At 48.0% G+C, this 18,042-nt stretch overlaps 1 protein-coding gene and 1 long non-coding RNA gene across 2 annotated transcripts in view; one reads left to right on the top strand and one right to left on the bottom strand.

The window, feature by feature from the left end:
* The window catches only part of LOC141258244 (uncharacterized), a 69,287-nt gene extending 58,185 nt beyond the window's left edge, over positions 1 to 11,102 (bottom strand). Inside the window, exon 1 of the long non-coding RNA XR_012318251.1 lies at positions 10,974 to 11,102. This is a non-coding gene — a long non-coding RNA (uncharacterized lncRNA). The remainder of the gene's footprint in view (positions 1 to 10,973) is intronic.
* SFT2D1 (SFT2 domain containing 1) overlaps positions 10,699 to 18,042 on the top strand; it is a 110,950-nt gene continuing 103,606 nt past the window's right edge. The window contains exon 1 of the mRNA XM_073673259.1: positions 10,699 to 10,815. Coding sequence (XP_073529360.1) covers positions 10,801 to 10,815 — 15 coding nt within the window. The 5' untranslated portion in view covers positions 10,699 to 10,800. The remainder of the gene's footprint in view (positions 10,816 to 18,042) is intronic.

Raw genomic sequence — 18,042 nt, 5'->3', positions numbered from 1 at the left:
AGTGACGGGGACAGTCTCTGGGTAGAAGGGCAGGAGGTCACGGCAAGTGACAGGGACAGTCTCTGGGTAGAAGGGCAGGAGGTCACGGCAAGTGACGGGGACAGTCTCTTGACAGGCGGGTGATCACGGCAAGTGACGGCTAAGCCTCCAGACAGGCTAGCAGGCGGGTAGCAGGTGGAAGCTCCCAGGTGAGCGGGCAAGAGTCTCTGGACAGGCAGGTGGTCACAGCAAGTGACGGCTAAGCCTCCAGATAGGCTAGCAGGCAGGTAGCAGGTGGACGCTCCCAGGTGAGCGAGCAAGAGTCTCTGGACAGGCAGGTGGTCACAGCAAGTGACGGCTGAGCCTCCAGGTAGGCTAGCAGGCAGATAGCAGGTGGACGCTCCCAGGTGAGCGGGTAAGAGTCTCTGGACAGGCAGGTGGTCACAGCACGTGACAGCAGAGCCTCCAGGTAGGCAAGCAGGCAGATAGCAGGTGGACGCTCCCAGGTGAGCGGGTAAGAGTCTCTGGACAGGCAGGTGGTCACAGCACGTGACGGCAGAGCCTCCATGTAGGCTAGCAGGCAGGTAGCAGGCGGACGCTCCCTGGTGAGCGGATAAGAGTCTCTGGACAGGCAGGTGGTCACAGCACGTGACGGCAGAGCCTCCAGGTAGGCTAGCGGGCAGGTAGCAGATGAGCTCTCCCAGGTGAGCGGGCAAACAGATCCATAGACAGACTGGCAGGGCTGGTAGGCAGACTGTCGGACCCCAGGAATGTAAGCAGAAAGACAAGTATCAGGCAGGTATCAAGCAGGATTCTGGCAGGTAACTGGCAGGTATCTGGTTACGGGATCTGAGGGCTGAAGCAGAGTGATAGGCTATGCAACAACATTGCTCGGGCACCTCCATTTTGGAGGAGGTGCCTTATATATGGTGAGGTCCTCCAGCCATTGGCCGGGGACTCCTTAGGACGGCGCGCGCGGCCCCTTTAAGAGAGGGGGAGCACGCCCTAAGCACAGTGGCCGGGAAGCAGCGCGCGCTGCCAGCAGAGCGGGAGGAAGACGCCGGGCACGGAGCGGAGAGGTGAGGGGAACAGCGTCCCTGCCTAGCAGGAGGCAGGGACGCCGACACTACAGTATTGCAGCCTGGGGGTGGGTGGGTGGCAGGCTACACACTTACGCTTGTGTAGCACCCTGAGGGCTCGGCTGCTACAGGGGTATTGCACCTCAGACCAGAGGTGTGATATTCCACTCCCGAGTAAGGATGGAGTGTGGACCAGGACTCGTTTAGCTGCATGCACCACACACACCCCATTTCCGAGAGACAGCTCAACGGTGCTCCCACAGAAGTGCAGGCATGACAGCTTCTGTCCCTGGCTGGAGTGGGGAGGGGGAGGAAAACCCAGTGGTGTAGGAGCAGATAGGGGTGGGTCTCTGGGCATAGGTAGGAGCCCATTGGTTGCTAGTCACCTGGGCTCACACATAAGGGAGGTATATAAGGTGGGCACCATCTTAGATCAGTGTGCAGTCTGAGGAGAAGTGACAGGGAGCAGAGCTGCTGCATGGGCTCTGCTCCACGGGCAGGCCTTGTCAGGAGGCCGGAGCCTGAGAGAGAGAGAGAGAAGAAAGAACAGAAAGGAAAGTAAGAAAGGAAACAAGGAACAGGAACACAGAGAAAGGCCCAGAGACACGAGGACAGAGGGAACCCTAAGGACCCAGGAGACTGTGGGTGACGGGTTGGCAGAACAGGGTACCGGAACCCAAATTGGTGGAGGCAACAGATTCCTCAGCCAAGGACCGGAGGTTGTGACCACATCTTGGTGCGACCCCTCACTACATCCACCAGGAAAGCATACCGCATAGGTCTGCAGCGCAGCGGCGGTCCCCACTGACCGCAATCCACGGGTGGCGTAGTCGGACACTTGTTACAACATTAAGACTGCCACTGGTTTGACCACCCTGGTCACGGACCGGGTCACCGCCACGGAGGACTACAACCCCCAGCGATCCGGCTCTGGGTATCCCCCTGCACAGCACAGGCCCAGGGGGCGCGTCACTTGCATTCCAAGAAAACAAATCAGATGCTAACTTGTATCATCATCATCATGGTCCTCACCTTGGCACTCTCAACTCCCCTGATGGAGAAGCCAGGGCCCACCGGAGGAGTCTGGTTCTCTGGTGGGCTCGTCCAATGCTGCCCTAAAGCAGGCCGGGCTAAGAAAAGTGTGTGGGGGGATGTTCCAAGGAGAAATAGGGGCGGCTGGGGACCGTTTATGGACACCGGCTGCCCCCAGGCGGCTGGGGACCGTGTGTGGACACCCGGCCGCGGGGCGGCTGGGGACCGAGTGTGGACACCCGGCCGCCGGGCGGCTGGGGACTGAGTATGGATTCCAGGCCGCCAACGCAGCCATGACGTGGTGGCCAAATTCTGCCTCCACATGCCTAAAAGGCCCAATTTCAAGTGCAAGCAAGCAAGCAGTATGGTATTACAGCCTGGGGGTGGGTGGGTGGCAGGCTGCACACTTACGCTTGCATTCCAAGAAAACAAAGCAGATGCTAACTTGTATCATCATCATCATGGTCCTCACCTTGGCACTCTCAACTCCCCTGATGGAGAAGCCAGGGCCCACCGGAGGAGTCTGTTTCTCTGGTGGGCTCGTCCAATGCTGCCCTAAAGCAGGCCGGGCTAAGAAAAGTGTGTGGGGGGATGTTCCAAGGAGAAATAGGGGCGGCTGGGGACCGTTTATGGACACCCGGCTGACCCCAGGCGGCTGGGGACCGTGTGTGGACACCCGGCCGCGGGGCGGCTGGGGACCAAGTATGGACACCCGGCCTCCCCCTGGCGGCTAGGGACCGAGTGTGGACACCCGGCCGCCGGGCGGCTGGGGACTGAGTATGGATACCAGGCCGCCAATGCAGCCATGACATGGTGGCCAGATTCCGCCTCCACATGCCTAAAAGGCCCAATTTCAAGTGCAAGCAAGCAGTATGGTATTGCAGCCTGGGGGTGGGTGGGTGGTTGGCTGCAAATTTGCGCTTGCATTGCAAGGAATGGGGGAGGTACAATTGAACACTGCCCTGGGACAAGAACTTGCACGGGGATAGTTGCAAGTCTGCATCTTCTGATGCGGCAAGGATGACTTCTGATGGGCACACTTTTAGGCAGCGACCTGGGTGTCAGAGATGCTTCCAGGGTTCTTCCCCATGCTGTTCCCATGTCTTTTCTTACCCTGGAAAGGAACTTCCTTAACATATTTCACAGGAAAGCAGTTTCAGTTTCGTTTTTGAACGTTTTATTGTGAGCCCCTAAAAGTGGCTTAATACCTCTGACCACGTTGTTGACAGCAGTAACCTGGGAGTCAGAAATGCTTCCTGGGGCAATCCCCATGCTGTCCCCATGTCATTTGAGCACTGTCACTATCGTTTTGGGCACTTGTTAGGCTTTTAAAAGACTGCCGGAGGAGCCGCCGCAAAAATGCTCGGGTCTCCCATAGACTAACATTGGGCTCGTTGCTCGGGTCGAGCACCCGAGTATCACGGCGAGCTCGGCCCGAGCTTCGAGCACCCGAGCATTTTAGTGCTCGCTCAACACTAGTGCTTAACGCTAAAGACACATTATAAAGGTTCCACCAAGTGGTGAAAAGATTTTTTACAAGCAAACAGTTATAATTTATTTAAATAACAGACACGGAGAGCAAATTGTTTTATGCACCTTAGTCTGAAAAATACTAATCTTGAAGAGAGCTTGTAGACTGTCGCACAGATGATGTGACATGGGCATTGAGGTTAGTACATCTTAAATCACAGTAACATCATCATTCATCTATGCCCCGGAGACACCATCAAAACACACAAGTACACATTAATTATAACAACATAGTTACCCAAGTGGGGAAAGAGGACCGGTCAGCCACCAAAAAATACCCCCCATCCCTGGGCCATCTGGGGAGAGGGATTGTGTTCCTCCCCAGGTCCCCTGCTAAACCCTGGTGGGAACCAGGGAAAAACGTGTTGGGACTACTAATGATAAGTGCTATCTATTATACAATTGTATTTTGCCAGACTGTTGGTTGTGACATGTGACTGCTGATCACAAGTGCAATTTATCATATGTATTTCACTATACCAGTATATTGGCTGATTTTATTATTAATAATGTATGTGAAACAGCCTTTTATGTGTCTTTTGCTTTGAGGAACTATTTTTGCCCATATTTAATAATTACTTGGTAGTGTGTTCCGGATATATACCACTTATGGGGCAGGATATAAGAGTCCATTACTGACCAAGGGTGTTTCTCTTTATATTCACATGAATACCAGACTGTTGTCTATTCTGAATGTAGTAACTCTTCTATATGCATTTGGATCCCTGTCCTATATTTAGGCTGTGTGCCCACGATGCGTTTTTTAAGCGTTTCCGCAGCGGCAAAAACGCTGCAGAAACACTTAAAAAACGCTTGGTAGAAGGTCTGCCATGTTCCCCAATGATAATCCGCATGTGCTGTGCACATGCTGCAGAAATTTCCGCTGCGGATTATCATTTCACAGAAGTTTGATTTACTTGGAGTTATATTCTGTTGTTTAAGTGTTCCCTTTATTTTTTTGAGCAGTGCATATGCCCTCACAATGGTGGACCATTACACAAAGCTTGCCGCTATTGCTCCTGTCAAAGATCTTACAGCCAAAACTGTAACTGAAGTTTTCCATACCAAGTTCATCCAACATTATGGATGTACAGACCACATCCTCACTGATCATGGACCTGCCTTTGAATCTCAACTTTTCCATGAGCTGTGCAAGTACAGAGATTGCAAGAAACTGCGTACCACTGCTTTCCATCCACAAGATAATGGACTATGTGAAAGGGTGAACCAAGTCATCATCGGTATGCTGCGCACTGCCTCTGCCACCAAGGAAACTGAGTGGCCTGAGATTCTGAAAGATCTTGTCCAAAACTACAATAACACCACCTATTGCTCAACTGGTCATACTCCATTTTATCTGATGTTCTGCCTACAAGGCAAATTACCTTCAGACTTGGCTCTAAGTGCACAAATGTGGTGCCCCTGCGTGTCCAGTTGCCACAGAGGTACTGCATCTCAGCCAGAGGTGTGGTACCCCACTCTCAGGTAAGGAGGGAGCACTACCCAGGACCCACACACCCACATCAAACACTACACCACTCCAGACCAGCAGGCGGGGCAAGATGCACTTGGTCACTGCTGAGCCCTGTCCCTGGCTGGAAGGGGGGGAGCCAAAAGAGAGGGAACCATGTAGTGGGTGTGGGTGGAGGAAGAAATTCAGGGGAGCACTGAGAGAAGCATATAAAATGAAGGGTGGAAACATCTAGAAGGAGTTCTGAGGGGAGTTCTGCTTAGGAGCAGTTCAGTTCAGTCCTGCTCAGGAGAGCAGAGGAGTGGGGCCTAGTGAGAGAGGCCCAGGAGGAGAGTGAGAAGAGAACACAGGAGCAGTAGGAAGGGCTCCAGAGATTGAGGGGATCCAAGAGCACGGCGAGTGCACCCGTGCGGCCGAGTTCACGCTGACATGGAGGGATCAGGCCGTAGTAGGGGACCGGCCCCAGACTAGTGGAGTACTTCAAGTCTCAGCCAGCAAACCGGAGGTTGCGGTATCTTCAAGTGCCGTAGCCACAATCTACACACAATCGCTGAAATGGTGGTCATATAGGACCAAGGGGACTCAGAGGACGTCGCCCAACAAGGCCCGCGGCCTCTGGCTTGGGACACTGTGTGTGAGGAGCAGGGCAGGAGGGCGAGAGACAGCGCAGAGAGACGACCTGTGAAGGTACATAAGAGAGGGGTCCCATCCAAGTGCATCCAAAATATCTGAGAGTTGGCTGGATCACTTCCCCGAAGGGCACAGGACGACGTGGGTGGTTACAGACCGGTAACTGTAACCTAGAGAACTTTACAATTGTGAGTAAAACCTGAAGACTGCTCCCCACTGTGTCCTTGAATAATTGCTGCGCCATCACGTGCCTTGCACTACACCAGCAACATCTACCTCAGCAAAAACTACAAACTGCCCTGGGGCCTAGCTCTGCCCGTGAAGAGCTGAACCATCTTTGCTCCGTCACCATCAACCCCAGTGGATCTGCACCGCAGCGGGGGCCCCATATAGCCGCATACCATGGGTGGCGTCACGAACATTATCCCCAAATCTTTATTTCCCCAATTTACTGTTACTTTAATTGACCGCCCTGGGTCATGGACTGGGTCACTGCCACCGTGACTACCCCAATACAGGACCAGCCTGGCTACCGAGTACCCCACGGCCCAGGGGGTGCATCACAAACACAAACAGACTTAGTGATTGAAAACCGCAGACGCATGGCGGAAGCCAAGGAAATTGTTGGTTCTCGTATGGAAGAAGACAACAAGAAGACTATAATCAACATTCCCATGCCAAGCCCCTACAAATTGGTGACCGAGTCTGGCTCCAAAACAACCACCGGACTGGAAAATTGGATCCTCTTTGGGAAATTGAACCATACACAATAATTACTATACTCTTTCCATCATCTGATGTGTACGAGATATCCAAAATTGGTTGGAAATCCCAGACTGTGCACAGAAACCGCCTAAAACTGTGTGTCAAGGAAGAACTCCTGAGAGTGTCACCACTACCCAAGTTATCTCTGATTGGAACACAGAATCCTCCAGATTCATCAGAAAGACTGCCGAACCTCGCGAAACTTATCTTTGCTCCACAATTTGTGTTTCCTGGCTATCATAGAGTTCATTCCTACCTCAACAGAGAATACTTTTCTTCCACCTGAAGAAACCACAGAACCTGAACTGATCTCCAACCAATAGACAGTACTTTTAAGGCACTCTGAGCGGAGTACCAAAGGTATCCTACCTGCTCGGTACAGGGACTAGTTACTTCACCATATATCCTTCTTGAATGATATGTCCTCTTAGCATTTACATACTCAGATTTACCAGATTAATATGTGTTCTTTTTCTAGTTAATATAACAGGTCAAGGACTGTGCCTGGCTCACAAAGCCAAGAAATTTTAAACTTCATTAACCCCATTTACATGTAACAGTATTACAGTTATTACTAAGAATGTTGTTTATGCTCATGTTAATCTACTATCACATTTTTCCTAGGTATGGACACAGTAATGCAGCGGCTTGCTGCATTTGCCAAAATGTCTGAGGGGGTGTGTTCTGGCTGACCATGTACCTCCCCTTTAGGTGACTGATCACATGACTGTGACATTATCACAGGTCCTGTGCGCACAGAGGGATATATATGCTGGTGGTTTTGAAACACAGGGGAAGGCAAGAGACCTGATCCCTGTGTCTGGGACACCATTAGCCCTGGAAGGCATGAGGCCTGGAGACCACATCTGGTGACCCTTAAACCACAGCTTTGGCAGAATGGAGCTGATGGAAGCAGCTAGACCCGGCAAAGGTAAATACGGTGTTTGATATGGACATTGATGTTGTTACCTTGCTGAAGACTGTATCTGAAGACAAGCGGGCATAACTGCCACTGAAAAGGCTCTAGGATATTGCATGTGTAGCACTCCTGCGAGCCACTGAGATGGACTATGTTATAAGCAGCTTATGACGTGTAATAAACTGCTGGACTTCAGATTACCGGAAAACGTTGCATGTGTGTTTTAATTGACCCGGTGAAGTGAGTGCCCCTCAACATGATCATTAGCGCTACCTTACAACATTTACAACAAATGCCTAGAGACTCTATTCCCAACAATGTTTCTGAATATGTCTCATGTTCACATCCTACGTTAGCTTTACTAGTAATTATTCAATTTTGCCATGAACTTGTGTATAGCACTTTTTACTCTGTATCCCTAACTTTGTTATTTGTACAAGGCTTTACCTTCCAATTGTTCGCCGAGGACAGTTTTTCTTAAGAGGGGGAGTATGTGGCGTTGTAGTCTGGTGGTGGATTTGTTCCATTGTGTGTGCTGAGTTAGGGGATATAATACATTGCATTGTAAATTGTACTTTCTTGCATTGTAAATTGTACTCTCCTGCCATCTGCTGGCCAAGTGTGTATATGAAGTAATGATTATTCTCCTCACAATAAGTGGCCATAGCAATGGCTGGGAGGAGCCTCCGTGCTCAGGCCTCACTCTGACTGAACTCTGGTACAAACCAGTTATGGACAGTTCCTGCTGCCTCAGGAAGATATAGGAGAGACATTATTCTCTCAGAGAAGGGTTTTCAATGCCAGTCTCCGCTGTGGGGACATTTTTCCTCACATAATCTCCTTCACAAAAAGAGTGAAGTGTCTTCCAGTCAGGAGAGAGAACGCTGTATATGGACTCTCCTGCACTCTGGTTATCTTGATCGCTTCTAGCCAGAACCAGATCCATGTGGCTGCCACGCCACCGACTTTACTTAAACCTACCGCCTGCAAGAGGGAGCGGTGGGCTAAAAACTGTGAAAACACACAAAATTTTGTGTGTTTCCACGGAGAGCCAATCTGTGAAGGTCCCTTTATCAGTGTAATATTATTTGGACTGCACATAGCATTTCCTCTACTAACAAGTGAAGAGAACTCTCTCCAGCTGCCCTGAGAGGCCATAACAATGCTTGTCTCATGAGGAGAGAACCTTTACTTTCATATGCACAATATACTGTGAACTTTGCCTGTAATAGAGACTGTACCCTGTTACCTCATTCAGTAAAATTGATATGTTTACAAGTTCACCTGCGTGTCTGGCTGCTTGAGTTTGCACAAACATCATGAGCACTCCCAAAACATGCACCCAGACACCGCTGCTACAGGAGTGCCCCCGGGGGGTCCTACACCATCTAAAAGTGCCACCTCCCGCTTTTGAAATTGTTGTGGACATGAGGGAAGTGTTGAGGGGTCCAGCAGCCCACTTCAGCTACAGTGACATCATTATCTGCTGCCAGTGAGACTACACACCCCAGCTGGCCCTTCTGCAACATCTGGCAACCTCTCCAGTGGCCCAACACAACAGGAACATCAAGATGTCTGAAGATGGTATTAAAGCCTTTACCTTTACCATGTTTATCTATAATGATAATTCCGTTTCTAATCTCCTGAGACAACTCTTTCCTTAGCTTTCTTTGGTCTATGTTCAGTGTGGTACACACCATGATATCAAGCAGCACAGTGACTACTTTAACCCTCTAAATAGGCAGTCTGGCTAATTACAAGTTTATAGACACTAGTGTTGAGTGAGTATGTTCTATTAACCCTTTCGCCGAGTATGCTCGGGCCGAGCTCCGAGTATTTACAGCTGCTCGGTGATATGTGTGAATCACTCCTGTGTGCTTGATTTGCAACTGTTTGACATCTTTAATACATGTGAGGAATGTGCAAGAAATAGACATTCCTCACATGTAATAAAGCTGTCAAACAGTTGCAAATCATGCACACGGGAGTGATTCAACCATATCACTGAGCAACTATAAATACTCGGAGCTCGGCCCGAGCATACTCGCCGAAAGGGTTAATAGAACATACTCGCTCATCACTAATAGACACCTGTAATGCTAATTAACAGGTCACCATTTATAGACACCTTAGCTTAATCCACGTGATCAAATTATTTTCAATCTTTTCTAGGGGTATTGTGGTTCAACAGAAAAAAAAAATAATTAAAAAACAATATCTGATTTTCTTAGTTGATATTTAGTAAATGTAAACTGAAATTTTGTCAGTTTCAAGTTATTCTAGTGACCATTGGGTTTTTTTCTTACTTTAACACAGGACAGCACAACATATGGCCTGCGGGCCGAATGTGGACTGCCAAGGGGTTTGTTGAGGCCTGTAGACGCCTCTCCCTTCTTCCTATATTCCAGTGTATTTGTGTCTTTCAGATGTGAATACATTTGAACATTGTGTCGCCGGAATTGGAACATAGGAGCGCAATTAGCCCCTGCCCTGATGTGCAGTGGCATGATGACATCAGCAATTTGGGGAATATTATGGTGAGGGGCAGTGTGGGGAGACATTAAGGAGAGGGGGAGTGTGGATGGGATATTATACAGAGGAGCAGTGTGGTGGGGGATATTATACAGAGGGGCAGTTTTGGGGGTTCTTTTGGAGAGAGGCAGTGTGAGGGATCATTATTGAGAGGGGCAATGTGGGAGATATTATGGAGAGGGGCAGTGAGGGGGGATATTTTGTGCAAGAAGCACAGTGAGGGGATATTATTTATTCAGGGGAGTGCAGCATGGAAGATATTTGTATTTATAGGGCAGTGTAATGATACTTTTATTTTTAAGGGCACTGTGTCAGGATGTGCTGCTGAAGACATAAGAGAGAAGTCTGGAGAGGTGAGCTTTGGACATGAAATTTCTTCATAACATCTGTGCTACATGGAGATAAAAAGGATGGGAACGACTCCAATCAGAGAAGACATCGCCTATAAAGTACCTGGGTGCCAATGTATATTTGTGTTTGTAATTTATTAATGTACTGATGGTGGTTCTGGTGATTTATTCATGTAAATACTCCTTTAAAAATGTTTAGGGCCCTTGGAATTGGTTCAGTATGGCAATGTGTACCCTGGACCAAAAAATGTTGTGTACCTTTCCTTTAACAGATGGGCACAAACAATGTTATCCATGAGTGTATTTTCAGAACTTCATTATTTTTTCTGGTTATGAAGTATTTTTTAAAAGCATGAATGTAGTTCACCCTGCAGCTTTAGAGCTTGAGGCTGGTGCGCTTGCATTAGGTTTAATACGGTGTTTCCTCCTCATGTTACAAAAGAGTAGGTGGGAAGGGCTGGAGGATCAATGCATGCATTAAAAGCATAGCAAGGAAGCACTGGGAGCCCTGACATGCAGGATACACAGGTGAGGTCTCTACATTTTCATTCAATGAGATACTTTACTAATGCTAACAACATATTTTCATTTCTGGGTTGCTGAATGAGAAGTGTAATCAGATGTTCCGTCTTCAATTTCAGTGAATAAAAGCGCTATTCATTCAAGGCATTAAACCTGGAACTTACCCTTCTTTTACCTTGCTCATATTCAGCAACAATATTATGACCAGATTTTCCGACTTTTTTGCTGAAGTGCATGTGAATTTAGAGAGATGATTCAGGGAAGAACACAAATGTCTTGGGTGTGCCAGGTGCACAAATATGTAGGTGTGTCTGTTAAACCCAAGCTTCACTCCCGAATATTTTTTACTTATCAACAGAGAGTTGCATTTGCTCATTTAAAAGAATATTAATCACAAAAAAAACTGAAATAAATACAAAAAAAGATATTTCAGCAATTCTTCAAATTAATCTCTTGTTTATGTCCTTTTTTTGTCTCATACTATTAGAAAAAAAATGTATAAATTATTTACTAATCCTGAGCAATAGACAGTGTAAACTTAGACAGTCTTAGGCTGGGAACAGAACAGCGTATTTCATGGTCGTTCTACAGACCGCAGTACCCGGACTGACTGACGGTCTACGGACCAGAACTTGCAGTCTCATAGACACATACGAGGCTGTGATCAGTCTGGTCATTGCAGTCCATACAGACTTTGAAATATGCTTGTCTGAATCCAGCCTAATCTAGGTTCACAATCAATTTCTGCCAGACGTTTGTGGTCACATAGAGTCTTCAGTCTTAAGACCGGAAAACCAGTGTTTGGATGGAACCGCTGATCGCCATTCACTGTGATGGAGACTGAGATCACTTTGTTTTCTGCCTTCCCTCCATTTCAGCAGAGTCCATCTTTTTTAGGAAGGTAAAAACTGTGATATACTGCACTCTTGTGCCTATAAAGGCACACTTCTGTAACGGAGGCCAGAGTACAAAATTACCTCATCCCCCTCTTTGATGTATGGCAGAAATGTAATGTGAACATAGCCTTAAAATGCACCAATTTTATTGAAGTGGCTCATGATGAATAAGTCTGGTACACTTTTTTAGACAGCTTAGTCTTTACATCATCTATTATCTCACTTTCAATCACCTTTTAGGACAAAAAAAATGGGGAACACTTTTAGTAAATTTGGTGTATTTTACAAATACTCTTAGTCACATCCACTTTTTTAGACACCCAAGGCATGTACCCTAGAATTTTGACTCCGCTTTAGGCTGTGTGCCCACGATGCGTTTTTAAGCGTTTCCGCAGCGGCAAAAACGCTGCAGAAACGCTTAAAAAACGCATGGTAGAAGGCCTGCCATGTTCCCCAATGATAATCCGCATGTGCTGTGCACATGATGCGGAAATTTCCGCTGCCGATTATCATTGCGGAAAAAAACGCAGCACTACCAATTATTTTGTGGAAGCGCTGCGTTTTCGCCGCCATTGACTTGCATTAGATCGCATGGATTACGCATCACTGTATATGTAGATGCACATTCCATGCGTTCTAATGTGCGGATGGTACCCAGGTCTAGAGGAGACGAGACTCTCCTCCAGACCCTGGTACCATAGAAAACTGTAAAAAAAAGAATAAAATAAAAAATAAATATATATTTACCTTCTGATGGCCTCCGGTCTCCTTCTCTTCACTTGCCGGCAGCTCGCGATGTACTGAAGGACCTGCGCTGAAGTCATAGTCATGTGACGGGTCATGCGACGCTGACGTCGGCAGGTCCTTCAGTGCAGTGTACCGCTGCCGGCAAGGGAGAACGGAGGGAAACAAGACACCGCGGGCCATCTCAGAAGGTAAGTATATATTTATTTTTTTATTTTTTAACATTCTTTCGGTCACACTATATAAATCCATGCTGATTGCCGGTTGCATGGATTTATATAGTGTGACCAAGTTGTCAAGCACTTTCCAAGTGATACTAAAATCGCTTGGAAAGCGCTTGTCAACCCGCATGCGGAAATGCATGTGAAGAACGCTTCACTTCCGCATGTCCCTGGCAGGAAAATGCATGTACAATCCGCATGTACAATCCGCATGCGTTTTTTCTGCCAGGGAAATGCAGAAACGCTCAGGAAAAAATCCAGAGCATTTCTGCATCGTGGGCACATAGCCTTAGACAGAATTCTGTTACATTTTCAATTAAATCTTCCCATGTCTCATGAGCTAAATCCTGTTCCCTCTCCTCTTCATCACTGTCCCTTGTCAAGTTGAAGAAAAAAAACATGTCTGCAGCTGCAGACGCCTCTGTGCTGTGCCCTTTCTGCAGTAGTACAAAATACTACTTAGCTTGAACCTCTAGCCGGAGTGTGAGTCTTCAGTTGGTCACTAGTGAAAGAAGTAACTGATCAGCAGGAGATCAATCCTTTTGTTGACTGCAGAATTTCTACAAAATGGTTAAAAATCACGTAAAAAGGTTATGTCTTTAAAACTTTGGCAAACCAGCTGAGTTTTCCAAGAAGATGCTTCAGGACATGTTGGTATTTTGTTGTATCGTTGATCATTTCCTAAGCACTTCATTGTTTTTTTGAAGCAATAAAAGAACTGCTAGCGGTTTCAGAAGCTAAAACACTCAAAAAGACAACCTGGCATCCTCTGAGCCTTAAAGGGGTACTCTGCATTTAATTATTGATTACATATTAATGAACTATCCAATAGATAGGTTATCAGTGGTGATCCACACCCAGTACACCCACTGATCAGCTGAAACTGCTCCAGCAGCAGATGGAACTAAGGGGGAATACAGCAGCTTGACACATTGCATAGTTGCGGCAGATGAGTACTTTATCTCTCATTGAAGTGAATGTATTGCATTATTTGGTAGCAGCCACCAAGTAATGCACAGTGCTGCTGTATTCACCCTTTCAAATCGCTTAAGGCCCCGTCACACATAACGAGATCGCTAGCGAGATCGCTGATGAGTCACGTTTTGGTAACGCAATAGCGATCTCGCTAGCGATCTCGTTATGTCTGACAGGTAGCAACGATCAGGCCCCTGCTGTGAGATCGCTGATCGTTACAAAGCTTCCTGGACCATTCCTGGGTCGTTGCGCTCCCGCTGGGCAGGGTGCATCGCTGTATTTGACACCTTGTCAACGACCTCGCTAGCGATTCAGAAGTGAGACACGTAGAGGTGCATAAATTGGACTTTTCTGCGTTCATCGTCCCCGATTGGTGGTCGCTACTGCGTCCTTGTTTTTTCAGATCCCACCAGCGTTCTCCGGCTGTGACTCCACTTTGAACAAATCAGACATCTTTAGCGAAGTAGGTATTGTTTGGGGTCTCAAATGAGTTTCCATTTTTAATTCATTTATAGGACATCTACCAATTATCTGCTATCATTGCTCTTCAGGGAGGGAGGGCTTGGCTTCTATCTGTATATATATGCTTTTGCATGGGCAGATATTTTAGGGGTCTCGTGCACACACACCCACACAGCACGTTTTCTGACATGCTGTCGTGGCCAACCGCTTCAGAGTTTTTCATACACCAATTAACATGAAGCTTAAATCAATAGACTCTGTTCTTTTGGCCTGTTGCACGCTTCAAAACTTTCTTCGTCGACGTGATGCAATTACGTACTGTCCGCCTGGCTTTGTGGACTCTGTGGACCGAGCCAATGGGGAAGTGGAGCTCGGTGAATAGCGTGCAAACGATCCTGCAATTGCAGGCCTTCAACCAGTGGGACATGGCAGAAACACCCATGATGCAAAGACCTGCCGCGACAACTGCTGCCAGTATTTTAACGGTCCTGGTGCCCCGTCACACATAACGAGATCGCTAACGAGATCGCTATTGAAGCCAAGCCCTCCCTCCCTGAAGAGCAATGATAGCAGATAATTGGTAGATGTCCTATAAATGAATTAAAAATGGAAACTCATTTGAGACCCCAAACAATACCTACTTCGCTAAAGATGTCTGATTTGTTCAAAGTGGAGTCACAGCCGGAGAACGCTGGTGGGATCTGAAAAAAACAAGGACGCAGTAGCGACCACCAATCGGGGACGATGAACGCAGAAAAGTCCAATTTATGCACCTCTACGTGTCTCCGTTCTGAATCGCTAGCGAGGTCGTTGACAAGGTGTCAAGTACAGCGATGCACACTGCCCAGCGGGAGCGCAACGACCCAGGAATGGTCCAGGAAGCTTTGTAACGATCAGGGATCTCACAGCAGGGGCCTGATCGTTGCTACCTGTCAGACATAACGGGATCGCTAGCGAGATCGCTATTGCGTCACCAAAACGTGACTCATCAGCGATCTCGCTAGCGATCCCGTTATGTGTGACGGGGCCTTAAGTCCTGGCTACTGCCAAAGCAGTTTTCGATTGACTGGTAGGCATGTTAGACCCCTGCCAATCTTGTATTCAGATGAGTCATCAATTACTGAGTCCTTGACAATACACTTAACAACTTATGGGGTGCATATCTCCAGAAGGAAGCATAAGCTGGGCACAATTTATTGGGCACTAAAATGTCATATTTGCAATTCCCATGCTGCAACATTCACTGCGCAACAATTCATTCCAGCGGAGTTAAGATAGTTGCTACAGCCATTCAATTTTGTTGCCGTGCTTTCTCCAGTGTCATCTTAGAGCTAAGTGTATACCCCTGTTTGCTTCCTCTATGTGTACTTTAGTTGTAGTGAGGTGCTCAACCCTCCCTACCTAGGGCCTAGCCTTAGGGTCAGCTAGGGCCAGGTTTCCTGCTCGGCGATAGGTGCAGAACCTATTTAGGGTCTATAGGGGAGTCAGGGATTGTCATCAGATCTTTTTAGGGGTCTCTACTCTATCTTTCCCTAGATGGAGGGCTCCCTCCCCGTCGTATACGCTGGGTTCTCCCCATACAAAGCGTGACAACAGGTGACATTAGCAAGCAAATGATCCAGGGGTGGACACAGACTGTAGTGGGCCCCTGTGCAAGAAATTTTTTGGGCCCCCCCCCCTGCGCTTCATAAGGCAACAAAGTTATCTAAACATAACCCCCCCCCATGTGCAGCTCTCATCCCCCCCATGTGCAGCTCTCATCCGCCCCATGTGCAGCTCTCATCCCCCCCCGTGCATCTCCCATCCCCCCGTGCATCTCCCATCCCCCCGTGCATCTCTCATCCCCCCCCATGTGCATCTCTCATCCCCCCCCATGTGCATCTCTCATCCCCCCCATGTGCATCTCTCATCCCCCCCATGTGCATCTCTCATCCCCCCCACTCCTAGTTAACTACTTGTATTTAAAACAAATAAAACTTGTTATACTTACCCCCATGCGATCCCTGCAGAATCCTGGCGCTCGTCCACGTCGCTGCCACCAGACGGTGCCACATGCATAGCCATCAGCTTTTGTTTTGGCCAAAAGATTTTTAAAGCCGCCACCACGATAAGGTAGACTCTTCTGGCAGGGCCCTACTCTAACCTATTAAAATTTTCTTAAAATATCCAATACTCTTTTTAAATATATTTTTATTTAGTTTTCTTTAAGGGAATGTGTCATATACATTTTTTTTTTAAAATGACCAATAATACCACATACAGGGAATACCGCCACACCATGACCAGACCACATATTACCACAACATAGTGACCGAATAATACCACACAGAAGGGGGAAAAACTGCCACACCATGACCAGACCACATATTACCACCACATTACTAATATCACCACCACATTACTAATATTACCATAAGTGTCATTATACACGGGAGCTCTATACATGGTATGTATAATGTAAGTGTCCAGGTAATCTAGTGATCACCAGTGACATTATACACAGGAGCTCTGTATATAGTGTCAGTGTACAGGTAATACAGTGATCACCAGTGACATTATACACAGGAGCCCGGTACATAGTATATAGTGTAAGTGTACATGTAATACACTGACTCACTGGTGACGTCTCTAGGTGAAGTCCTTCAGCTACGCTTTTCTCCTTCATCCAGCACAGACCGCCATTACGTCTTCCAGCCAGGACTCGTCTCTGCATAAAATAACACAGTTATCTAGAGCACATTCCCCAACTTCTACATTACGCAGCTGAATACAGACGTGCATCCACCATCAATATATGGTTAGTTATTATACAACCTACCATTCCAAATATAAATTGTAATCCACCACGGTGCCCCCATTAACTGTAAATAGGCACTTAATATATAATTTAATTAGAACCTCTACTCTTTCCGCCAATTTGTTACCAGTTACACTCCTGCATCCGCAACGCCCCCTACTCTATACTTCCTGCTCCCCGCATTCATTATTTACATGCACCCCCTGCCCCAATTCATTATATCATGTCCTGCTCTCCCCACCCCATCCACCCCATTATCATTTATCATTTACTGTCCCCCACCCCACATTCATTATGTGCAGCTCATTATCCCCCTACTCCCAATTCCCCCATGTGCAGCTCATTTTCTCCCAATTCCCCCATGTGCAGCTCTCACCCCTCCATGTGCAGCACTCACCCCTCCATGTGCACATCTCTCATCCCCCTCCCCCACATGTGCCCCTCTCTCATCCCCCCATGTGCACATCTCTCATCCCCCTCCCCCACATGTGCACCTCTCTCATCCCCCTCCCCCACATGTGCACCTCTCTCATCCCCCTCCCCCACATGTGCACCTCTCTCATCCCCCTCCCCCACATGTGCACCTCTCTCATCCCCCTCCCCCACATGTGCACCTCTCTCATTCCCCTCCCCCACATGTGCACCTCTCTCATTCCCCTCCCCCACATGTGCACCTCTCTCATCCCCCTCCCCCACATGTGCACCTCTCTCATCCCCCTCCCCCACATGTGCACCTCTCTCATTCCCCTCCCCCACATGTGCCCCTCTCTCATCCCCCCCATGTGCACATCTCTCATCCCCCTCCCCCACATGTGCACATCTCTCATCCCCCTCCCCCACATGTGCACTTCTCTCATTCCCCTCCCCCACATGTGCACCTCTCTCATTCCCCTCCCCCACATGTGCACCTCTCTCATTCCCCTCCCCCACATGTGCACCTCTCTCATCCCCCTCCCCCACATGTGCACCTCTCTCATCCCCCTCCACCACATGTGCATCTCCCATTCCCCCCACTCCTAGTAAATTGTATTTAAAAAAAAAAAAAAACTTGTTATACTTACCCCCATGCGATCCCTGCAGAATCCTGGCGCTCGTCCAAATCGCTGACACCAGGTTCTCCTGACTTCCGGTCATGTGA

This window comes from Phyllobates terribilis, unplaced genomic scaffold (assembly GCF_046119375.1).
Source record: "Phyllobates terribilis strain yellow unplaced genomic scaffold, ASM4611937v1 Scaffold_3__8_contigs__length_932513732, whole genome shotgun sequence".
Taxonomy (NCBI): Eukaryota; Metazoa; Chordata; class Amphibia; order Anura; family Dendrobatidae; genus Phyllobates; species Phyllobates terribilis.
This window is presented reverse-complemented; position numbering and strand designations above follow the sequence as displayed.